General features: G+C 43.3%; 1 protein-coding gene across 2 annotated transcripts; it reads right to left on the reverse strand.

Moving 5' to 3' along the window:
- Positions 1-386: 386 nt before the first annotated feature.
- LOC140198311 (histone H3-like centromeric protein A) lies at positions 387-25,859 on the reverse strand. 2 transcript variants are annotated; one of them, XM_072259384.1, is made up of 5 exons: positions 25,782-25,859; positions 21,154-21,346; positions 14,125-14,243; positions 8,702-8,779; positions 387-3,310 (listed from the first exon to the last, which is right to left on the reverse strand). In XM_072259384.1, exons 2-5 carry the CDS (start codon positions 21,332-21,334, stop codon positions 3,176-3,178), a joined length of 513 nt encoding a protein of 170 aa, XP_072115485.1. In that variant the 5' UTR covers positions 21,335-21,346; positions 25,782-25,859; the 3' UTR covers positions 387-3,175. The 2 variants fall into 2 exon arrangements, with proteins under 2 accessions (XP_072115485.1, XP_072115486.1); XM_072259385.1 differs by lacking the exon at positions 25,782-25,859 and adding an exon at positions 25,675-25,751.
- Between the last annotated feature and the right edge of the window lie 538 nt (positions 25,860-26,397).

The raw sequence follows: 26,397 nt of genomic DNA on the forward strand, positions 1-26,397 counted from the left end.
AGCAGGTATCAACATATCTGCTTCTACTAGATCATAAAATAGGGATTCAAGGTGCAGCCACACATAGGCCGCACTTCACGCACTCCCGACACACCACATTCTCAATTATTGAAGAAGAAGAATAGCCCTTAACTCGGCACTGGAGTTATTGGGGCACCGTCTTTTTTTGAGGGTGTTTCCGTAGCAAGCTATTCTTGTTTTTACGAGGCCGATTTGCTAGCTCGATGCTCAACCCTCAACCCGACTTGGATTCGAACTCGGGAACCTTTGCTCTGGAGTCTAGCACAGATATTGCGCCGCCAGGCGGGATTCTCAATTATAACCCGGTCAAATAGCCCACATCCCTGCTTGAAAGGAATCTGAAGAGACAGGTTTTACAAAATTGATCCAATACTCAAACCTTTATTTCACTGCATTTTGTAGCAGGAAAAGTCAACCACATTTTTCCTGTATCATAATTATCAACAGTTTTATTTAAACACTATTTACCACCCCAAATCTCGGAAACATGCCCCACATTAATCCATTTCTCTTGTACATGGCAGGATCCCATCTTCTAGGGCTAATGACTGGAAAAAGTCATGATCTACAATACCTGTGCTTTATACAAGTAACACGTCGGCCATGACGACAAACTTGTGGTAGGGTTTGGAGGCTTGCATGTCTCAATGACCCAGAGAGCAATGCTGGCTGGAGTCAGGACTTTATGCTTTGGCTCTTGGTAGGGTCACTCAAGCCAAACAGGTCAAAGGGTAGAGACTAGACTAAGAGTGATCCACCGGTCCTCCAGGTTCAGGGGTTCAGCTCAAGGCTAACAACCCCGACTGGTCAAACAAATTTTTGTGGAAACAGCAACAAAAAAGCCTTCTACATCTGAGTGACCAAGGACAGAGAGCGATGGAGGACCTTCATTGCTGCCCTAAACAGCAGTGGCATAATGGTCAGTAAGTAAGAAGTAACGCATGGACCAATACCCTTCTGAACTTCTAGCTGGTCTTCCTGACCCAGCCAGTAAGTTTGACCTTGCTTCATATTTTCCAGGGAGAGAGAAAAGAGAATTCTGTGGTATAACTGGAGCACCATTAAATGAGATCTGTGTACCCGTGGTGATATATACAAGATTCATGCTCAACAGATAAGTTTGCAGGCTAAATGCAGGGTACTGGTGCTAATCTCTTTCAAAGAGCCAGCACATGCATGAAGGGCCAGAAGGTCTACACCTTGGAAAGTTTGGAGCTTTGCATAATTTATGTATGACTATTAAGCAATAATGCTTCAGATCTGGCGATAGGCCATGGACAACACAAGAGAGGAAAATATATATGTAGTAATGACTGTTTTAAATGGACTACAATTTTTAAAAATCTAAACAGGTAAAAGTCCATAGCTCTCCCCCTCATCCTTTCCCTCAAGCACACATTGAATGAGTTGGTACACAGAGAGAAGCCAGCCCTGAAGTGGGAAGGATAATTAGAAATTAAAAGCAATCTTCTCCACCTCAGCATCTGGCATAATTGCTCTATTTGTTATGTAACAAGTAATCACATTATGTCTTCCAGTTTTTCCTGCAATCTACCCTACCATTCACAGAGTTGTAAGGCAGCAGAGTTTGGGTCAAAATTTCGAAGAAACCAATTTCTGGTTGGTTGAAAATATGGCAGTTCTTTGACCAGAGGAAGGTTTCTTATGGGGTGGTTTAGAAAAGCCAATAGAAAATGCTTGTAAAAATAGTTTAAATTTTAAAAGGATTAACTGAGTGATTTAAAACAATTACTACAAGGAAACATAGATGAAGCTAATATTTAAAATCACTTGGCTTGGGACATTTTAGCCAATATGTTAGTCAAAAAGCTACTTCAGAGGAGAATAACTGAGTTAGAAAGAGTCTCCCTGAATAAATCTTTAAAATAAAGCCTACAAGATGATTAATATTTCACTTTCTATCCAAATCTCCCCTGTATTTCCAAAAGATTTAAGTCACCAGGCAATAATAACTAGAGAAGGCCCCCGAGAAATGTATAGGGCTGTACAACGTCAGCGGAGCACATGTTGGGGTTGGAACAAAGTCTCAACCTTCAACTACTCTGGTCCCACCATGAAGGTGTCATGGTAGGGCAGATCAGTACAAGTCCCTACACTACCAATGGGGCTATCCTTCTGCCTGCAAAGGTATGGAAACTTAACCATCATAAATGTATATGTGTTTTAAAAATTGAGTAAAATCCATTACATACCAAAAGTAAAGGAAAAATAATTAAAACCAGCTCTTAAAGCTTGAGAAAAAAACAATCTAGGGAGTGCAAACCCAATGCTTTCATTGGCTAGGATCTCCCTATGGCCAGTTTCTTGTTGGCTGGAACTACTAATGACAGGAGCAGTCAGCATTAACCTTATCAAATACTGATTTGCCCCTCTGGTTCATGATACAGCTTAGATAATCTCATCCTCAGCACGTGCAGAAACTTCACTGGAGGAGTGACAAGATAGGGCCCGAGTTATTTTACTCCCCCTCCTCTGCTAGGTGCATTCATTCTTTGGGGTACGATGAGGAGAAGGTAGTATTAATCTCCTTGCCAGATCATTAAAGGCCCCACCCCAATGATCACTTTTAGATTTACCAAATACTCCATGTTTTCACATTCATTTCAGACGACAGTCCGCAGTTTCATATTAGTCAAGTGCGTGATAATTTACCTCAGTGAAGTTTGTGCTCAGGAGAGGATGAGATAGAGATACACATGCCCAATCACAAGCACAGCCTGATCAATAAACTTATATACTCCACAAACACATCTCAATCCAGTAAGCTTGGCTTGCTTTCAGAGAGTGGGAAGCGAAGAAATGCTAGCCAGTTTGCATACTAGTAGACACACTGAAGGCAGCTAATATGCACTGTGTCATCAGCTGCTGACATCAACCAATTAGTAGTACTTTGCAGCACAATTAAAGTTTTAAAAAAGGCTTAAAATATCTGAGCGTCTACTCAAAATGAGCATGCCACAACGCTGTATAGTCAGAGAGTCACCCAGGAACGAGGTGGCAGAACACAGTTCGTATATCCCACCGCTTCTGGTAAGTAGTCCTGTCTCCTTGTTAGAAGTGAGAGAAGTTTTCTTGCAACAGGTGCACAAAGGAGGGAGGGAAAGAGCTGGCCAAAATACTGGGTTCTGCTGTGTTAACCCAAACCTGCCTGGATTCCCCTTATCTTCCGGGCCAGCTGTATGTCCTTGGGGAACAGGGTGACTCGCCTGGCATGCAAGGTGCAGAGGTAGGCATCCTCCAGGAGCAGCACCAGAAACGCCTCCGCTGCCTGCAGAACACAACCAAGGACAAATCGCTCAGTTACGAAATTAAAGGCAGCAGAAAAGACCTTACGCCCTCCGAGTTCTCCACTTTCCTCTCGCATTAGGGGCTAGGATTAGTGAGTTGTTAGCATGCTATGTTGGTGCCAGAAGGTGGCAGCCTCCAGCCACAGGGCCCTCGGGCTTTGTTGGTCGTTGACACAAACAATGTGTTTACTGTATGTTTCCACGTACATGTAATTGTAAAAAGGTAATCTTTTTTATCTTCCTTTTACCTACAGAGAGCGAAATCAGTCAACATTTCCAGTCACTGCAGATCAAGCTGGATTTGACATTGTGCCCCTATTGTGCTGCACTGGATCTGGAGTAAGAATTACTTCATTCTCCTTACAGGAAATGTCATTAAACAATCTTCAACAATCTCTGGAACACACACAAAATGCTGGAGGAATTCAGCAGGTCAGTCAGCATCTATAGAAAAAAGTACAGTTGATGTTTCGGGCTGTTTTGTGCGTGTTGCTTGGATTTCCAGCATCTGCAGATTTTCTATTGTTTGGGATTTAAACAACCTTTTCCAGTTTTTTTTAAACCAGACTTGCAGATGAGGTTATTTTTTTTGGAAAGTGGCTTCTTTTTATATCAATTTAATGGCAGAGATTAAAAAACCCGAGGATCACACCAACAGGGACAAGGGGCTGTCTACTCACAGATGTGAGTATGGAAGTTGCTTCAGAAAATTGTTTTAATAAAAATAGCAAATTGCTAAAAGCATTCAATTAAAAAACAAATGTATTTTTGCTTAAGTGTCATTTAACATGGGATTTTTCTGGGAGCAATTTAATCCCAAAAGACTGCATAGTTAATAGAAACGGGAGGTGTTGGATTGGACTGTATGATTGGTATATTCTGTGCTGTTTAATTTGTATTTCACATAACTACATGCAAGTAGTTTTCTAGTGGTCATAGTATGCCTAGGCAATTGTACAGTGTCACTTCCCCCAGTGGTTGCAGTTCTTGTTTCATTATTTCCAACATCCTCTACTTTAAAAATTATAAATGACAGACAATGGCTAAACTTGAGAGTTCATGGTGTTCAGGGTTGACTATCTGCCAGAGTTGGCCTATTTTTACAAAGTCTTTAACTTGATAATAAAGGAGCCAGCCTCTGAACAAAGACCCAACAGTGCCCTACACTGCCCACTGTCGGTGTTATGTCATCTCCGCTCTGAAAGACAGCTTGTTCTGCTACTCCATGCATCTACACCATCCTCAATATCTTTATTTGCTATGCAAGGCACCTTGATAACTTCTTACATTGATTGTCAATTAAGCTACCATGAAAAGAGTAGTGTGATAGAGTTCTACAGCACAGGTACAGGCCATCGGCCCATCTCGTCCCTGCCATACTGTTATTCTACCGAGTTCCATTGACCTGCACCTGCACCTGGACCATAGTCCTCCATTCCCCTCCCATCCATGAAGTTTTCTTAAATTAAATCTGCATCCACCACTTCTGCTGGCAGCTTGTTTCACACCCTCCACACACTCTGAGTGAAGAAGATGCCCCCTCTGGTTCTCATTAAATTTCACCCTTAACCTACAGATAGATAGACATACTTCATTGATCCCAAAGTAAATTACAGTGTTTCAGTAGCACAGATATACAAATATTAGAAAGAATAAAAAATGCATTACCTGAAACAATCTAACAGGAGGAGGTCATCACTTCCCTGGCTATAGGTCGACTCATTATAGAGCCTAATGGCCGAAAGCAAGAATGACCTCATATAGAGCTCCTATCTGGACCCCTAGTTCCAGATTTACCCAACTTCAGTGGAAAAAGTATGTCTTTACTTACTCAGTCTATACCCCTCATAACTTTGCAAACCTCTATCAAAATGCCCCTCATTCTCCTATGCTCCAGGGAATAAAATCATAATCATTCACCCTTTCCCTGTCACTCACATCGTCCCAGCAACACCATTGTCAATTTTCCCTCTATTCTTTTAGTTTTATTCATACTTTTCCTGTAGGTAGGTGACCAGAACCACACACAATACTCCAAATTTGATCTCACCAACGACTTACACCAAAAGTGTATTCAGATACATAAAATGTAAAAGAGAGGCGAGAGTGAACATCAGACCACTGTAAAATGATGCTGGAGAGGCAGTAGTTGGGAACAACGAAATGGTGGACAAAACAAATAAGTATTTTGCAACAGTCTTCTCTGTGGAAGACACTAACAGTATAGTGGAAGTTCCAGGTGTCAGGGGGCATGAAGTGTGTGAAGTTACCATAACTAGAGAGAAGGTTCTTGGGAAACTGAAAGGTCTGAAGGTGGTTAAGTCACCTGGACCAGATGTTATACAGCCCAGAGTTCAGAAAGGGTTGGCTGAAGATATTGTGGAGGTATTAGTAATGATCTTTCAAGAATCACTAGATTCTGGAATAGTTCCGGAAGACTGAATAATTGTAAATGTCACTCCATTCATCAAGAAGGGAGAGGCAGAAGAAAGGAAAATATAGGTCTGTTTGTCCGACCTCAGTGGTTGGGAAAATGTCTCAAGGATAAGGTCTCAAGGTACTTGGAGTCACATGATAAAATAGGCCGAGTTAGCATAGTTTCCTCAAGAGAAAATCTTGCCTGACAAATCTGTTGGAAATCTTTGAAGAGATAACAAGCAGGATAGACAAAGGAGAATCGATTTACTTTGTGTACTTGGATTTTCAGAAGGCCTTTGACAAGGTGCCTCACGAGGGTGTTTGACAAGCTACAAGCCCATGGTATTTCAGGAAAGATACTAGCATGGATAGAGCACTGGCTGTTTGGCAAGAGGCAAAGAGTGGGAATAAAGGGAACCTTTTCTGGCTAGTTGCCGATGACTAGCGGTGTTCCAAAGGGGACTGAATCTTTTTACATTATATGTTAGTGATTTGGATGATGAGATTGATAACTTTGTTGCAAAGTTTGAAGATGATAAGAAGATAGGTGGAGGGGCAGGTAGTTTTGAGGAAGTAGAAAGTCTACAGAAAGACAGACAGATTAGGAGAATGGGCAAAGAAATAGCAGTTAGAATACAGTGTCGGGAAATGAACTTTGGTAGAAGAAGTGAAAGGGTTGACTATTTTCTAAATGGAGAACAAATACAAACAACTGAGGAGCAAATGGACTTGGGAGTCCTTGTGTAGGATTCCTTAAAGGTTAATTTGCAGGTTGAGTCTGTGGTGAGGGAGGCAAATGCAATGTTTGCATTCATTTCAAGAGGACTAGAATATAAAAGCAAGGATGTAATGTTGAAACTTCATAAAGCACTGGTGAGGCCTGACTTGGAGTACTGTGAACAGTTTTGGGCCCCTTATCTTCGAAAGCATGTGCTAAAACTGGAGAGGGTTTGAAGGAGGTTCACAAAAATGATTCCAGAATTGAATGGCTTGTCATATGAAGAGTGTTTGATGGCTCCAGGCCTGGATTCACTAAAATTCAGAAGACTGAGGGGAGACCTTATTCAAACCTATTTAATGGTGAAAGGCCTTGACAGAGTGGATGTGGAGAGAATGTTTCCTATGGTGGCAGAGTAAGACCTGAAGATAGAGCTACAGAATAGAGAAGCATCCTTTTAGAATGGAAATGAGGAAGAATTTCTTTAGCCAGGGAGTGGTAAATCTGTGGAATTCTTTGCCGTGGTAAATCTGTGGAATTCTTTGCCACAGGCCGCAGTGGAGGCCAAGTCTTTACGTACATTTAAGGCAGAGGTTCATAGATTCTTGATGAGTCAGGCATGAAGGGATAAAAGGAGAAGGCAGGAGATTGGGGTTTAGAGAAAAATTGGATCAGCAATGATGAAATGGTGGAGAAGACTCGATGGGCCAAATGGTCTAATTCTGCTCCTATATATTATGGTCTTATACAACTTCAACATAACATCCCAGCTCCTGTACATGATGCTCCACCATGACCTCAAGCTGTATTTCGATTCCAGCTACACACCAAGTTAAAAACACATCTTCCACAGAACCAACCCCTCTACACTTATTACACCCTACCCTAAACCTCTGTCTTCTGATTATTGACAACTCTGCTACAGAGTTGCAAAGTAGCTTTCGTCTGCATCCGCGCTGTGCAACATGAGGAACTGCTGAGGGCTGTTCTTGCAGAAACATGGCTCCAGGACAACACCTCATGCACCATCAACCTACAGGCCACGACACTCAGGAACTGGGCTATATTATTTTTTTTTCATCACTGCATGTTTTTCTGCTATTCTAGTTATATGTAACTTGGCTCTGTGTTTTGCAGCTTGGCCCTAGAGAACCCCGTTTCACTTGGCTGAATTCATCTGATGGTTGAATGATAATTGAACTTGAGAATAGTTTCTTACCATCCACCCTGAAAGAGGTGGGTGAATTACACCGAAATGTTGGTGTTTGTTTAGGGGGTGGTGTGGACAGGGCAGGATTAGGGAAATTTGGTCACACTGAGACCAAATTAATGTATTTGTTTTTCAAGATAGATTTCTGCTGTTTACAGCACAAAAGCTTTCCAGCAAGTCATGTCTCTGTTGTGTTGTGGAAAGAACTAGCCCAGCTAACCCCTTGAATAGAAAGCTTACTGCCAAAAACAAATACAAACTTCTGGCCCCGTTCCTACTACCGGCTGTGAGAAAGGTGTAATTGCCTAGACCTCTTGCAGCAGACCTGCTTTTGAGGAACTTACCAGCCCTTGGGGAAACAAGTAGCTGGGTGGCTGAGTAACACAATGGTGAGAACAATGAATCAGCCGCTGTCTGTAAGGAGGTTATAACTTCTCCCTGTGACTGTGTGGGCTTCCTCCGTGTCCTCTGGTTTCTTCCCGCATTTCAAACACATAAGGGATAGTGGGTAATTGGTCACATGGGTGTATCTGGCGGTGTGGGCTCATTGGGTCAAAAGGGCCTGTTGCCGCACCATAAATGATGAAGTCTGGTTTATTTAGTTTCCTTACCCTACCCCTTGCTTACTAGATTTTCCACCCTCACTTGCCTTTACACTGATGGACCTTAATTCCTGATGAGGGTCTCAGATCAAAACGTCGGCTGCTTGTCATTTCCATAGATGCTGTCCGGCCTGCCGAGTTCCTCCAGCATTGTGTGTGTTGCTCTGGATTTTCAGCAGCTGCAGAATCTCTTGTGCCCCAATTCCAAGTCTGCGCTGGGTTGTGGACAGAACTGTCCTGGATAATCCCGGAGCAGAACTCCAGCTGTGGTCTTAAGGCTCCCTCATGTGTTTGTTCAGTCCCACCCACATTTATTTCCAAGCATTACTCTGCCCTCTGAGATACTTCTGATAGATTGCCTTTTCTTTCCTGCGGGCCATTGAAAGACAAACTGTGGTAAGGAGTTGGCAAGGGAAATCCTTACCTCCTGCAGTGCCAATAAAGCGTTTGCTTGCCATCTGAAATCGGCACCTCTTGTGAACCGAGAAGCCACCTCACGAACCTGGAAAGATAAAGCCCCAGAACAAAACGTCAAATAAATCTAAATTATTGATGTAATTAAATAAAATGACTCACATTATTCACTGAGTGCACACGCTGACTCTAGTCACCCCAACAGAATCAGGTTTAATATCACCAGTATATGTCATGAAATGTGGTTTTGCAACAGCTTTACATTCCAATAGAGAATAAGAAAATAAATTACAATAATAAATATATTTATGTATAAAATTAAATTAAATAAGTAGTGCAAAGAGAGATCAAAAAACAAAAAAAAATAGTGAGGTAGTGTTCATGGACTAATAGTCCATTCTGAAATCTGATGGCAGAGGGGAAGAAGCTCTTCCTGAAATATTGAGTGTGTGTCTTCAGGCTTCTGTACCTCCTCCTTGATGGTAGCAATGAGAAGAGGATAATGGGGGTCCTTAATGGTGGGGGCCGCCTTCTTGAAGCATCACCTTTTGAAGGTGTCCTGCATGCAGGGAGGCTCAGGCCCACAATGGAATTGTCCGAGCTTGCAGCTCTTTCTGATCCTGTGCAGCGCCCCCCATACCATACAGTCATAGAGCTTTCCATTGTACATCTGAAGAAATTTGTGAGAATCGCTGGTGACGGTATACCAATTTCCCTGTGAGTGACAACTAGCAGAATCTGTGCCTATATTAAACACCTGCAGGATAATTTTTCTTTTTATTTAGAAATACAACATAGTAACAGATCATTCTGGACCCAGACTATGCACTGCCCACCTACACCCATGTGAACTGTTCACCGACTAACACGTACATCCTTGGAATGTGGAAGGAAATATCTTCTCCTCTGGATGTGGAGAGGATGTTTCCTGGAGTGGAAAAGTCTAAGACTAGAGGGGACAGCCTCAAAATAGGTGGATGTCCATTTTGAACAGAGATGAGGAGGAATTTCTTTAGCCACAAAATAGTGAATTTGTGGATTTCATTGCCACTTTTGGTTCATTGGCTATATTTAAAGCGGAAGTTGATAGGTTCTTGGTTAGTCAGAATGTCAGGGAGAAGGCAGGGGAATGATTGAGAGGGACAATAAATCAGTCATGGAAAAGCAGAGCAGACATGACAGGCCAAATGGCCTAATTCAGAATTAGGTTTAATATCACTGGCATATGTGTGTAATTTGTTAACCTGGCAGCAGCAATACATGATAATACAGAAAGAAAGTGAATCAATTACAGTAAGTATGTGTATATTAAATAGTTAGATTAAAAATTGTGTAAAACCAGAAATAATATTTTAAAAAATGAGGCAGTGTTCATGGGTTCAATGTCCATTTAGGAATTGGGTGGCAGGGGGAAAGAAGCCATTCCTGATTCACTGAGTGTGTGCCTTCAGACTTCTGTACCTCCTTCCTGACAGTAACAATGAGAAGAGGGCATGTCCTGGGTGATGGAAGTCCTTAATAATGGATGCCACCTTTCCGAGGCACCACTCTTTGAGGATGTCTTGGATACTATGGAGGTTGGAACCCAAGGTGGAGCTGACTAATCTTACAACTTTCTGTAGTCTCTTTCGGTCCTGTGCAGTAGCCTCCCCATACCAGACGGTGATGCAGCTTGTCAGAATGCTCTCCTCTGTAGACATTTTCGAGTGTTTTAGATGACAAACCAAATCTCATCAAACTCATGAAATATAGCCACGGTCTTGCCTTCTTTATAGGTGCATCGATATGTTGGGACCAAGTTAGATCCTCAGAGATCCTGACGCCCAGGAACTTGAAATTGCTCACTCTCTCCACTTCTGATGCTTCTATGAGGATTGGTTCACGTTCCCTCGTCCTACCCTTTCTGAAGTCAACAACCAGCTCTTTCCTCTTACTGATGTTGAGTGTAATCCTGCTCCTATGGAACCCAGAGCACCCAGAGAAAACCAACACATTCAAGGGGAGAACATACAAACTACACAGAATCCATAGGGGATCGAACCGAGAATGCTGCTGCTGTGATAGTGTTATGCCATCGTGCTGCCCAGGTCCCTCTGTGCCTTTCTATAGGCATTTCTCAACTAAGAAATGTGTGATTTGTGAAATGTCAACTCAATACCATTGAGTGTTCAGAATATGTGCCTTCGAGTTGAAAATCTTTCAGTGTTTTAAAAGAACACAGTATGCACTTACAGTAGCCCTTAGAAATGTAAAGTACCCATAATCAAATTTCAAGTCACAAAATTTTGTTTAATGGAATGTTTTCTTAGAACACGACCCTTTCATGATACTAGAAAACATGTACGTCACAAATACTTTCCTGTTGAAATTTTGTTGAGCATCTCCACTCCAATGGCAGAATTTTCCAGTGGCCAAACATTTTAATTCCTACCCCCATTCCCATTCCAATATGCAAGTCCATGGCCTCCTCTTCTGCCACGTTGAGGCCACTTTCAGCTTCGAAGAACACCATCTTATATTTCATCTAAGTAGCCCAAACCTGATGGCATGAACATCAATTTGTCCTTACAGTAATTTTTTCCCCTTCCCCTTCTTCTATTCCCCACTGTGGTCTCTTATCTCTTCTACTCATCTGCCTATCACCTCCCCCAGTGCCCATCCTCCTTCCCTTTCTCCCATGGTCCACTCTCCCCCCCATCAGATTACTTCCTCTCCAGCCCTTTACTTTTCCCAACCATCACCTACCAGCTTCTTACTTCATCCCCCCCTCCCTCATCAAACTGAATTCACCCATCACCTTCTAGCTTATCCTCCTTCACCCCCCGTAACTCCTTATTCGGCTTCTTCTCACATTTTTTTCCCCCAGTCCTGATGAAGAGGCTCAACCCAAAACTTCAACTGTTTATCCATTTCTATAGATGCTGTCTGACCTGCTGACCTCCTCCAGCATTTCATCTGTGTATCACTTCCTTGTTGATGTGTTTGCTTTAGCTTTAAGTTTTCCATTTGAACAAGTGGTCTACCCACTGTGCCCCCAATCTCCGAACCAGCCTTTTGCCAAATTTCATCATCTCCAAAGTCTCCCATCTTTCGGGTTTTTACTTTGCATCCTTCTCTAAATGGATTCTGCCATTGTTGACATTCCATCGTGCAACATGGGGAGGTATTGTGAAGCAGCTTGAGCCGGTCAGCACCACAACCCAGGTCCAATCCTGACTTCTGCGCTGACTGCGTTAAACTCAAGCACGTTAGTACTCCAATCTCTTCCCACATCCCAAACACATGTAGTTCATAGGCTGATTGACCACTATAAGTTATCCCTCGTGTAGATAAGTGTTAAGATTTAAGGGGAATTGATAAGGAGAATAAGATGCGATGAACATATGACGAGTTCAAGACTAGTATACATTCAACATCAGTTCTAATCAACAAGCTCCAAAACCTCCCTCTGCAACTGGATCCTTGACTTCCATCAGGAAATCAGTCAGTGTGGATAGCAAACAGCTTCTCCCCCTCACTGACAGTCAACACAGGTGCATGCTTAGCCCACTGCTCTACTCTCTCTACAGTCAAGAGTGTGGCTAGGCACAGCGCAATGTCACAACTGCTATTGCCAGAGTTTCAGATAGTGACGAGGAGGCATACAGGAGCAAAATGAATCAGCTGTCTGAGTGGTGCCGCAACAACAAATCTGCACTTAGCATCAGCAAGACAAAGGAATTGTCTGTAAACCCCAGGAAGATGAAGTGAATTCATTTGAAATTTGAGTAGATTTGGTATGTCACCAAAGACTAGTAAATTTGTACAGATGTACTGTGGAAAGCATTCTGTCTGGCTGCATTACCTTCTGATGTGGAGACACCAATGCAGAGGATTGAAAACAGCTGCAGAGAGTTAGAAACTCAGCAAGCTTTCATGGGCACTAACTTCCTTATCATCAAGGACATCTTCAAAAGGCAGCATCCATCATTAAGGACCATCACCATCCATGACAAAGCCTCTTCCCATTACTACAATGAGGGAGCTGGTACAGGAGCTTGAAGATGCCCACACAGTGTCAGGAACAGCTTCTTTCCCAATGCCACCAGATTTCTGAACAGTCCATAAACTCATGAACACTACCTCACTATCTTTACTTATCATTACTTATTTTTCATATTTCATCATCATCATATGACGTGGACGATCATTATCTTCCACCTGTCATGACCATGATTGTTCTTGGCAAATTTTTCTACAGAAGTGGTTTGCCATCGCCTTCTTCTGGGCAGCGTCTTTACAAGACAGGTAACCGCAGCCATTATGGATACTCCAGAGACTGTCTGCCTGGCGTCAATGGTCACATAACCAGGACTTGTGATATGTACTAGCTGTTCATACGACCACCCACCACAGAAATCACAGAAAACAATCAGATTGGAGGGGCCTCTGGTACAAAGTATGATTCTCTCATCCCTGAAGCCACTTGTCACTGCTCATATTATCTTAATCCTTTTTTTTCTAAATCGGACTACTTCTTAAAGTATGCTACCCAAATTCAGACAGGGTTCTATGTGAGTCTGTACTGATGAAGTACAAATTTCTGCCCAATTTCCAGAATCCAGATGTAGTCTGTTTTATCAGCAAGACCAACACAAGGAAAGCTGACAGCTAGCATCTACTGCCCACTAATTGTCCCTGACAACGTGGCAAGCAACCTTTTTTTTTTTGAACGGGTTTCGTTTTACTGCCAATTCTCGAACAACCCAAATGTGCTTCCCACAGCTGATAATCTTTGGCAAGTAAAAATGATAACATTGTGATACAAGTACAACGGGTAGTCAAAACTGCCCAATGTATCAGCAGTCCCAGCCGACCTGCCAGCAAGGAAATACAGTACAGACAGAAGAATGCCGGAAAAGGGCCAGTTACATCATGAAGGACCCCACCCACCCTGCTCATGGACTGTTTGTCCCACTCCCATCTGGGAAGATGTTATGTAGCATCCATGCCAGGACCACCAGATTCAAAAACAGTTACTTTCCCCAAGCATCAACACTTCCATCCACTAACCCACGTGTTCACACCCCCACCAGTATTTTATCATTTCCTGTCAAAGTCACATTATGTTTAGTTGTTCCTGTGCCTAGTGTCACTTTATGGACATAAAATCTATGTATGTAAGCTACAGTATCTTATGTATTTGTATTGATTGTGTTAGTATTATTGTATTTATCTTACTGTGATTTTTTTTTGCATTGCATTGGATCTGAAGTAACAATTACTTTGTTTTCCTTTACACTTGTTACTGGAAATTACTTTAGAAACTCTTGAATCCCAACACCAAACAGAGCTGGACCCTTCGCCCATACTGATGACAACAATACAAATCAATCTGGAAAGAGCACTGTCGTTTCCGGTTAGCAGTCAGTATCAGAGCTTATTGCCACTCACCACTCTGCTAAATGGCAGCTTGCTTATCAACAAATTTGTTGACTTCTGATATTGGCGTATCTCCTTCAAGGCCCTGGTGCCCGGGCGGAACCTCCGACGTGAGGCAGCTGGTCGCGGCCCTACAAACAGGCAATCCAAGTTTTACAGAGTTCAACAGCAAGTCTGCATTTTGATAATACTCATTTTGGCTAATCGGGACACATTGGGACCAGTAAAATTTAACACAATTAAGCAGCTATCCCAATTAGCTGGTTTCATGGAAATGGTTAAAAATGAATAAAAAGACTGAAGATCATTTAACTGAGTAACAAATTAATAAATGATTGACAGAGAAATTCATCCACTGTATGCTGCTGTGTTCTTTTGATTGATTGAAAATGAAGAAAATCAGTAAAGATAATGGACTGGCTTCATTGCCTTCCTGCATGAAATAGTGTTGCCATCTGTCAATATATAAGTGAATGACTTTCTGTTTGGTCCCATAGAGCAACTTTTTCCAGTAGTGTCATTTTTTTCGTGGCATCTTAGCAAGGTTCTGAAATTTTTAAAAGTCAAAGTAAAAAATAAAACTATCAAAAAAACACTTTTTTGAATCGCCATTCATCAGCTCAAATGGTTAACAGAACAACACACACAAAGTGCTGGAGTAACTCAGCAGGCCGGGCAGCATCCATGGAAAAGAGTACAGTCGACATTCGGAAGGGCTTCCAATCAGTTTGGTGGAATTGGGAGAAAGTTCTAGAGAGGACGGGGTGGAGAGAGATTTGTGATGGACAGTGGTCTGGGTTTGGGGCTTTTGATGGGAGCTGCGAAAGGGACAGAGGGTAAGATGCCGCAGAATGCCATTGGAAGGCAAGTCTCTGTTGCACGAAGTACTTGTCAATGATTTGGATAATGGAATTGAGGGCTTTGTGGCAAAGTTTGTGGATGATACAAAGATAGGTGAAGGGGCAGGTAGCGCTGCGGAAGCAATACGAATGTAACAGGACTTAGACAAATTGGAAAAATATGCAAAAAAAGTGGCAGATGGAATACAGTGTTAGGAAATATATGATGATGCATTTCTGTAAAAGGAACAATAGTGCAATCTATTATCTGAATGGGGAGAAAATTCAAACATTAGAGGTGCAGAGAGACTTAGGAATCCTTGTGCAAGACTCCCAGAAGTTTAAATTACAGGTTGAGTCTGTGGTAAAGGCGGCAAATGCAATGTTGGCATTTATTTCAAGGGGAATAGAATACAAAAGCAAGGAGATAATGCTGAGCCTTTATAACAGTTTAGGGCCCCATATCTCAGAAGGGATGTGTTGTCATTGGAGAGAGTTCGGAGGATGATTCCAGGAATGAAGGGGTTAACATATGAAGAGCATCTGGCAGCTTTAGGCCTGTACTCACTGGAATTTAGAAGAATGCAGGGGAATCTCATTGAAACCTACTGAATGTTGAAAGAACCAAATGGGATGGATGTAGAGAGGATGTTTCCTCCGATGGTGGAGGTATCCAGAACTAGAGGGCACAGTCTCAAAATTGAGGGGCAACCTTAGAGCAGAGGTAAGGAGGGTTTTTTTTTAAGCCAGAGAATAATAAATCTTTGGAATGCTCTGCCGCAGACTGCAGTGGAGGCCAAGTCCGTGGGTATATTTAAGGCAGAATTTGATAGTTTACTGATCGGTCAGGGCATCAAAGAATATGGCAAGAAGGCAAGTGAATGCAGTTGGGTGGGATCCGGAATCAGCCATGATGGAATGGTGGAGCAGTCTTGATGGGCTGAATGGCCTCATTCTGCTCCTATGTCTTATGATTCGTATAGTTGAGTAGTATCACAGCAACAATCTTGCACTCAACATCAGCAAGACCAAACAGCTCATTGTGTCTTGTGCAGATGAATGGCTCCAAGGAGGAAGGGCCAGTACTCCTGAGGCAGCCCGTTTATTCGAGGTGGATTTTGATCAGTGTGTGCTTCCATGAAGATCATGGGTCCAGCATGCGAGTAAATGACAACTCCATGATGAGCTCCAACTTTATAGACACATTGGACAGGTTTAACTGTAATGGGCCCTTTTAGTATTTTCTTTTCTCTTCCCTGAGATTGGTACATATACTTTCTTTTTAATTTAAATTTAATCAAGGTTTTTTTCATCACGATGTTGCAATTTTGAACCCAAAATTATACGGACCCGAGACGTATATTGTTTGTGAGTCTCGTGGCTGTTAGCAGAGCTGGCTAACGAGCCAAGTTGGCTTACGAGCACAATGAGAGCGTTACACTTTGGTTAGACTACATTAGGAACATTGTGATCAGCTCTTGTCACTTCATGATAGGAAGGATATGGAATCTTCAGTGAGGGTGCAGAGAAGATTTACCAGGATACTTCCTGAAGGTTGTCGTAAGTTACAACGGGACATCGACAGGACACAGAACTGGGCTGAGAAGTGGCTAGATGGTGTTTAATCTGGAAAAGTGTGAAGTGATTCACTTGGAAGGTTGAATTTGAAGGCAGAATACAAGGTTGAGAACAAGATTCTTAGTAGTGTAGAGGAACAGAGTTATCTCAGGGTCCACATGCATAGATCCCTCAAAGTTGCTGTGCAAGTTGATAGGGTGTACAAGTTGAAGTAGTGTGTTGATCTTCATTCATTGAGGGACTGAGGTTAAGAGTCACAAAGCAGCTCGAGAAAGTGCTGGTTATACCATACAGAGTATTTTGTTCAATTCTGGTCACCTCATCAGAAAGGATACCAATGATATTTACCAGGAATGTGCCTGGACTACAGGATAGATTGAGCAAGCCGTTGGTAGGGATATACAAGATAATTAATAGGCATTTATAGATTGGACAGCCAGCACCTTTTTTCCCCAAATACAAGACCATAAGATATAGGAGAAGAAGTAGGCCATTCGGCCCATCGAGTCTGCTCCAGCAATCAATCATGGGCTGATCCAATCCTTCCAGTCATCTCCACTCCCCTGCCTTCTCCCCATACCCTTTGATGCCCTGGCTAATCAAGAACCTATCTACTTCTGCCTTAAATGCACCCAATGACTTGGCCTCCACAGCCGCTCATGGCAACAAATTCCACGGATTTACCACCCTCTGATTAAAGTAATTTCTCTGCATCTCTGTTCTAAATGGATGTCCTTCAATCCTGAAGTCGTGCCCTCTTGTCCTGGACTCCCCTACCACGGGAAATAACTTTGCCATATCTAATCTGTTCAGGCCTTTTAACATTCTGAATGTTTCTATGAGATCCCCCTCATTCTCCTGAACTCCAGGGAATACAGCCCAAGAGCTGCCAGGCTTTCCTCATATGGTAACCCTTTCATTACTGGAATCATTCTCGTGAATATTCTCTGAACCGCCTCCAATGTCAGTATATCCTTTCTAAAATAAGGAGCACAAAACTGCACACAATACTCCAAGTGTGGTCTCATGAGTGCCTTATAGAGCCTCAACATCACATCCCTGCTCTTATATTCTATACCTCTAGAAATGAATGTCAACATTGCATTCACCTTCTTCACTACCAACTCAACCTGGAGGTTAATCTTTAGGGTATCCTGCACAAGGACTCCCAAGTCCCTTTGCATCTCTGCATTTTGAATTCTCTCTACATCTAAATAATAGTCTGCCCATTTATTTCTTCCACCAAAGAGCATGACCATACACTTTCCAACATTGTATTTCATTTGCCACTCCTTTGCCCATTCCCCTAAACTATCTAAGTCTCTCTGCAGGCTCTCTGTTTCCTCAACACTACCCACTCCTCCACCTATCTCAGTATCATCGGCAAACTTAGCCACAAAGCAATTAATACTATAGTCCAAATCATTGACATACATCGTAAAAAGCAGTGGTCCCAACACAGACCCCTGTGGAACTCCACTGATAACCGGCAACCAGCCAGAATAGCTCCCCATCTGTAATTTCTTCCTACACTGAAGAAGTTTAAATCTTCTCTTCGACGGGAGTTCAGTGAAACCATCTCTCACTGCTCCCCATCTGTAATTTCTTATGCAGAATTCCTCGTGTTTCCCTTTATTCCCACTCTGCTTTCTGCCAATCAGCCAATGCTCCACCCATGCTAGTAACTCACCTGTAATTCCGCGGGATCTTATCTTGCTAAGCAGCCTAATGTGCAGCACCTTGTCAAAGGCCTTCTGAAAATCCAAATACACCACAACTACTACATCTCCTTTGTCTACCCTGCTTGTAATTTCTTCTAAAAATTGCAGTAGGTTTGGCAGGCAGGATTTTCCTTTCAGGAAACCATGCTGGCTTTGGTCTATCTTGTCATGTGCCTCCAGGTATTCCATAATCTCATCCCTAACAATCGATTCCAACAACTTCCCAACCATTAATGTCAGGCTAACAGTTCTATAGTTTCCTTTCTGCTGCCTCCCACCGTTCTTAAATAGTGGAGTAACATTTGCAATTTTCCAGTCATCCGGTACAATGCCAAAATCTATCGATTCTTGAAAGATCATTGTTAATACCTCCGCAATCTCTCCAGCTACTTCCTTCAGAACCCGAGGGTGCATTCCATCAGGTCCAGGAGATTTATCCACCCTCAAACCATTAAGCTTCCTGAGCACCTCCTCAGTCGTAATTTTCACTGCACATACTTCACTTCCCTTACACTCTTGAATGTCCGGTATACTGCAGATGTCTTCCACTGTGAAGGCTGATGCAAAATGCGCATTCAGTTCCTCTGCCATCTCTGCTTCTCTCATTACAATATCTCCAGCGTCATTTTCTATTGGTCCTGTATCTACCCACAACTCCCTTTCACCCTTTATATACTTAAAAAAGCTTTTAGTATCTTCTTTGATATTAGTCGTCAGCTTTCTTTCATAATTCATCTTTTCCTTCCTAATGACCTTCTTAGTTTCCTTCTGCAAATTTTTATAAGCTTCCCAATCCTGCATCTTCCCACTGGCTTTGGCATCCTTGTATGCTATCTCTTTTGCTTGTACTTTGGCTCTGACTTCACTTGTCAGCCACAGTAGTGTCCTTCTTCCATTCCAAAATTTCTCCTTATTTGGAATATATCTGTCTTGCACTTCCCTCACTTTTCGCAGAAACTCCAGCCATTGCTGCTCTGCTTTCCCTTTCCAGTCAACCTTGACCAGTTCTCCTCTCAACCCATTGTAATTTCCTTTATTCCACTGAAATAAAGTTTCTCCTTCTCAAATTTCAAAGTGAACTTGATCATATTGCGATCACTGTTCCCTAAGGGTTCCTTAACCTTAAGCTCTCTTATCACCTCTGGATCATTGCACAACACCCAGTCTAGCACAGCCAATCCCCTAGTGGGCTCAACAACAAACTGTTCTAAAAAGCCATCCCTTAGACATTCTACAAATTCTCTCTCTTGAGGTCCAGTACTGGCCTGGTTTTCCTAATCCACTTTCATGTTAAAATCCCCAATAGTTATCATGACATTGCCCTTCTGACACGCCTTTTCTATCTCCTGCTGTAATTTGTAATCCATATCCTGGCTGCTGTTTGGAGGCCTGTATACAACTGCCATTAGGGTCCTTTTACCCTTGCCATTTCTTAACTCAACCCATAGAGACTCTACACCTTCCAATCCAATGTCATCTATTTCCAATGATTTAATATTATTTTTTAATCACAGAGCCGCACCACCCCCTCTGTCTTCTAACCTATCTTTCCAAATCTCCGTATATCCTTGGACGTTCAGCTCCCAATGGCAGCCATCCTTTAGCCGAATTTCAGAGATGGCCACAACGTCATACTTGCCAATCTGTAGCTGAATTTCAAGATCGTCCATTTTATTTTTTATGCTGCATGCATTGAAATACAACACTTTCAGTCCAGTATTTGTTGCTTTCTGTTTTAACTGTACCACGCCTCTATTGCCCTGTAACTCATCCCACTGGCTGCGATTCTGCCTCATCTCCTGCCTGTCCCTATCATCTCTGTTGCATGCTAACTTTGATTTATTTCTGCTTTCCCGTTCCTTAGCCCTATCACTCCGACTCCAATCCCTCCGCCATATCCCTCACCAATCCCTGCAACTAATCAGTCCGGTTCCAAATTTGAGGTAGTGTGGCGTTACCTGGACTCACCCCAGAAATCCTCCTTCAATCACCTCTAGTAGATGTTGCTTAGCCATCAGCCACGTAGATTGCTTGCGCAGAACACTCAACTGAAGAACAGCCTCAGGGCATTGAGACACAGGAAAAACAGGGAAGTCAACAAAGCCCATGGGGCGATGGGCTAGATTTTTGCCCCAAGATGGAAGTGGCTAAAACAAGGGAATAATTGTAAGGTGTTTGGAGGAAAGTATTGGGGGGGGGGGGGGAGAAGGGGACCGTCAAAAGCAAGTTCCTTACACAGAAAGTGGTGAGTGCGTGGAACTTCCTGCAAAGAATGGTGATAGAGGCTGATACACAGAAACATAGAAAACCTACAGCACAACACAGGCCCTTCAGCCGACAAAGCTGTGCTGAACATGTCCTTACCTTAGAACTACCTAGGCTTACCCATAGCCCTCTATTTTTCTAAGCTTCATGTATCCATCCAGGAGTCTCTTAAAAGACCCTATTGTTTCCGCCTCCATCAGTGCAGCCAGCAGCCCATTCCACACACTCACCACTCACTGTGTAAAAAACTTACCCCTGTCATCTCCTCTGTACCTAAGAGACATACATTAGAGACACTTAAGAGATAGGCACATGGATGAAAGAAAAATGCGACGAGAAGGGTTCGATTGACATTGCTGTAGATTTGGTTGACACAACGTTGTGGCCCACTGCACTGTTCTATGTCCTACTTGCAGGTTCTGAAGGACAAAAATAATGTGAACTAATTTGTACTGTTGAAGTTCAATTTTCTATTCCTTTATTTAAATAGTAACAGTGTGCTCCCAATAAATTTTATTTGGAAATAGCATTGACTGTCACCTCATGGAGAAAGGAAGTTGTTCACTTTTGACTGTCTACATTATCTGTCCCTTATTTGAGACAGACGAAAGCGAACAACGGGAGTGAAACTGTCTTACTTTGTGGGGCTCTGGGGCTAATGGACGGTCTCCCACGGGGACTCTCTTGTTCTGCCCTTGGTGACCTTCTGGGAGACCTCGGCAACCTTTGTGGTGGCCTTGCCGGCGATAATCTCAGCGGTGATCTTCGCTTGGGTGCTGCGCCCCTCCGCTTGGCTGTTCCGCGAGGTCGTCCACTCATTATTGTTGCTACCTGCAGTTCAAATATTTGATAAATCACACCAGTTCTTCCATTTTTGCATGGTATCACATTGAAAATATTTCATTGACAATGAAAACACGAAAGGAAGGTTGCACAGTGACAGAACTCCTTTTGTAAAGAGTAATCCATGTATACAACAAACACTGCCTTATCTGCACCCTCTACAAAAATCCCCCATCCAGTTTGTGAGGCATGACGGGCCCCACACAGAGCTATGCCAACTATACTTTTACAAATTGTACCAACAGTCTTCACCAATAGGATTTTAAAGCTTTTTTTGAACTATATTCCTAAACTGTGCAATTCAATATCTAAAAACTAAAGGGATGCAGACTCAGTTGACATTTTTAAAGACCAACACAAAACCTATTTACTTAACCTCACTTTTAACTAATACCTTTTTGTCTTTTATTTTCACATTTGCATTTTATCCCATTGTAAAGCACTTTGATCGGGCAGATAGGGCTTGTCAATTCAAATCAAGTCAAGTCACTTTTTAAATTGTCATTTCAACCATAACTGCTGGTACAGTACACAGTAACAATGAGACAATGTTTTCCAGGACCATGGTGCTACATGAAACAATACAAAAACTACACTGAACTACGTAAAACAACACAAAAACTACACCAGACTACAGACCTACCCAGGACTGCATAAAGTGCACAAACAGTGCAGGCATTACAATAAAAATCAAGACAGTAGGCACAGTAGAGGGGACAGTAGGTTAGTGTCAGTCCAGGCTCTGGGAATTGAGGAGTCTGATGGCTTGGGGGAAGAAACTGTTACAATAGTCTGGTCGTGAGACCTCAAATGCTTCGGTGCCTTTTTCCAGATGGCAGGAGGGAGAAGAGTTTATATGAGGGGTGCGTGGGATCCTTCATAATGCTGTTTGCTTTGCGTATGCAGTGTGTGGTGTAAATGTCTGTAATGGTGGGAAGAGAGACCCCAATGATCTTCTCAGCTGACCTCACTATCCGCTGCAGGGTCTTGCGATCCGAGATGGTGCAATTTCCCAACCAGGTAGTGATGCAGCTGCTCAGGATGCTCTCAATACAACCTCTGTAGAATGTGGTGAGGATAGCCGTGGTTGGCAGCTCATCTAGAAGGAAAACTCTGATCTCAAACCTCCACTGCCTTGCGGCTATACCCACTCACGAGGAAAGCTTTGGGATTAAACCCCCGAGGAAAAATCCAGAGCTGAAGTCCCTTTGTTGAGTTCAATGCTGAACGGCAACTGCCGTGATGCCACTGGTGCCAAACTGTATCAGTCTCTGCAGTTCCATTGGATTCATCAGCTGTGTGGAGAGGACAAGCCTGCCACGTGGGCAACAACTTGCTCTTCATATCGTACTGTCCTGGCGTGTACATCATGTAGACAGCTAGAACACAATATCCATGGTCGACCCTGATGAATGGAGGGCCTCAAAGCACTTTGAACTACATCATCTGCATGAAAAGTACACTATAAATAAGATGTTTATTATTTGTTTCCCTACCATGGATACAAGGCTCACCAGCTGAAAAATGCCTGGTTTGTCTCTACTGCCATTCATTAATTGAACAACTTTGGCTGTACTCCTCTTCCCCCCCCCTCCCCACCACACAATCCCCCCTCCCACCCCCGCCCCGGACCCATCCTTGCCTATGGCAAGCATGGAAACAGAGATTTCCAACAAGAACCCAACAGTCTCCTCTTCTCTTGCCTCTCTCAATAATCCCATCTGGCCCTGGGCACTTATGCTCCTGAAGGTCAATAGACAATAGACAACAGGTGCAGGAGTAGGCCATTCAGCCCTTCGAACCAGCACCACCATTCACTGTGATCATGGCTGATCATCCACAATCAGTACCCTTCCTGAAGATCAAACACCTTCTCATTCTTGATAGTAACACGCCCCTTTCTGAACTCACTGTCCTCCCTATCCTTCTCCTTGATGAATACCAATGTAAAGTATTTGTTTAGTACCCCAGTACCGCTTATCGGCCTCTTCATCATAATGCTGGGCTGTGAGAGCCCAGAAATTGGCTTTCAGTGTTTTCAATAAATCATCTTTGAAAGATAAAATTACCCCTCAGCTGCACAAGAAATAGAGGACTCCTTATTCTAAACCTATGCCTTAGAATTAGATTCCAAAGTTCAAAGTAAAATTCATTACCAGAGTACATATCACCCTGAGCTTCAGTTTCCTGAGTACAATAACTGTAATCTGAGAACAGTAACTGTAAACAGGATCAATGAAAGAGCAGAAGAATAGAAGATAACAAACTGTTGAAATGTAACTGTAAATGACTAGTAATAAATAATGAGAACACGAAACAACAAAAAGTGAGATCATTGGTTGTGGGAACATCAATAGGATGAATGTAATTATCCCCTATTGTTCAAGAGCCTGATGGTTGAGGGGTAGTAACTGTTCTTGAACCTGGTGGTGCGAGTCCTGAGGCTCTTGTACCTTCTACCTGATGGCAGCAGCAAGAAGAGACCACGGCCTGGGTGGTGAGGATCTTTGATGGTGGATGCTGCTTTCCTACAGCAGCATTTCATGTAGATGTGCTCAATGGTTGGGAGGTTTTACCTGTGATGTAGTGGACCAAATCCACTACCTTCTGTAGGACTTTCTATTCAAAGGCATTGGTATTCTGATACCAGGCCATAAAGCAGCCAGTCAATACACTCTCCACCACACGCCTGTAGAAGTTTGTCAAGGTTTGGGAGGACATGTTGAATCTCCACAGCCTTTGAAGGAAGTAGAGTGCTGTTGTGCTTTCTTTGCAATTAGAATATGATTCCCCCACCAGAGGAAATATCTTCTCAATATCTGCATTGTCAACTCTTCTTCGAATATTGGTTTCATTAGGTGCTAGACTGATCTGCAAGTAGATTAACAGGGAGGCACAGCATTGAGGGTCTTTGGAGAATGTCGACTCAGACCATGAGAGGCCTGCGTCGGGCATTTTCATGCCTTACAAGGCGCAGATTGGAAGTCTGTGTGGGGCGCCACTCCTCGCACAGACTAGAGTAATCTGTGGTTAAGTGTCTTGCTCAAGGACACAAAATGCTGCCACAGCTGAGGCTCAAACTAGCGATCTTGAGATCACTAGACGAACGCCTTAACCACTTGGCCACGTGCCCAACACAACAAGGGTCTTTACTACAGTATACTGTAATGTTCCACATTCAGAGCAACGCGCACAAAGTGCTGGAGGAACTCAGCAGGTCAGGTAGCATCAATGGAAAAGAATAAACAGCCATCATTTCACACACAATACTGATGAAAAATCTCAGTCTGAAACTTCGACTGTGTACTGTTTTCCATGGATGCTGCCTGACCTGCTGATTTCCTCCAGCTGTGTGTGTGTGTGTGTGTGTGTCTGTGTCACTTGGATTTCCAGCATTTGCAGGTTTTCTCTTATTTGTGTTGAGTTCACTTTGGCCTGCAGTTTATAGCTAAGGCCAGTTGAGCCTGTTACAGATGTTCACTCCCTGATACCAACCCTGTAAGAGCTCTTTATTTCCCTACTACTTGCTACTCCTGCAGCATTTTGGGTTTGTTGCTCTGGATTTCCAGCATCTATAGAATTTCTGGTGTTAATGTCCAATGCTCTATAGGACATAAACTATAATCACCCAATCGGTTATCACATTGCAAAATTGCCATTAGAGAGCCCATGGAAAGATACTAACATAGATAGAGGATTGGCTGACTGGCAGGAAGCAAATTGAGGAAATAAAGGGGTGGGGGTCCTTTTTTACCTGGCTGCTGGTGACTAGCGGTGTGACGGAGGGTTCAGTGTAGGGATCACTACTTTTCACATTGTATATCACGCTAATGATGTGGATGTCGGAATTTCGGAATTGATGGCTTTGCGGCCAAGTTTGAGGACGATACAAAGACAGGTGGAGGGGAAGAGAGTGTTAAGGAAGCAGGGAGTCTGCAGAAGCGCTTGGACCGGTAACATTAGGAGATTGGCAGACGGAATGCAGTGTCCGGTAGTGTATGATCAATCACCTTGGTAGAGAGAATAAAGGTATAAAGTATCTTCTATCTAAGCGGGCAGAAAGTTTAAAAATCTGAGGGGCAAAGGGACTTGTTAGAAACAATAACTTATTTCTGGACCACTTTTCATACAGACGTAGTGCAAACTGCTTTATAACGGGATCAGGTGCAAAACATGAAAATAAAAAGACAAAAAGATGGTTAAATAATTAGGACTTGAGCTGTCATTTAAAGTGTCAGCATGGCAGAGCGTAGGCTTTTCGACACTGGCAGCCTCTCCTTCCGTCTTCCACCCACCGCCGCGCCCCTCACCCTCACCGTCACGGCCGCCGCTCTCCCCTCACCGTCACCGCCGTCCCGAGCCTCCACCCAGCGAGCGAGCGAGCGCGACTCGGGGCCCGCAGCCCGCGGCCCAGTCCCCTTACCTCGGCAGATTCAAATAATGCGCCTCCAGCGTCTCCCGGGCAACCCCGCCGCCGACGGTTGAGACGCACTGATGACGTCAGCGAAGGGGCGGCGAGGCAGCTCTCTCGCCCCGCCCTCCGAAAGACATACGAGCCTCTCCACCCCCCGGCCCCGGCCCCGGCCCCGGCCCCGCTATCAGTGCGCCGACACCGCATAATTGGCAGGTGGGAAGGCGGGACCTTCAGGCGGGAGGGCCCGAACGGGTTTTCCCCAATAGGATACCAGTATTCACGTGATTGACATTTAGCTCAACCGATGGTACTCGTCCTCAGTGCTACCCATTCCGTCAGTGCAGCCCCTCTTAGATAGATTATGAGGACACTCAGTCCTCATTTATTGTCATTTATAAATGCATGAATTAAGAAATAATACAATGTTCCTCCGGAGTATTATCACAAAAAAAAACAGAACAAACCAAAGACTAACACTGACAAGACCTCATAATTATAACATATTGTCATAGTCATAGTCGTACTTCATTGATCCCGAGGGAAATTGGGTTTCGTTACAGTTGCAGCAACCAAGAATAGAGTATAAAGTATAGTATATAGTTACAGCAGTGCAAAACAATACCAT

The sequence above is a fragment of the Mobula birostris genome, chromosome 5, assembly GCF_030028105.1.
Source record: "Mobula birostris isolate sMobBir1 chromosome 5, sMobBir1.hap1, whole genome shotgun sequence".
NCBI classification, from domain to species: Eukaryota; Metazoa; Chordata; class Chondrichthyes; order Myliobatiformes; family Myliobatidae; genus Mobula; species Mobula birostris.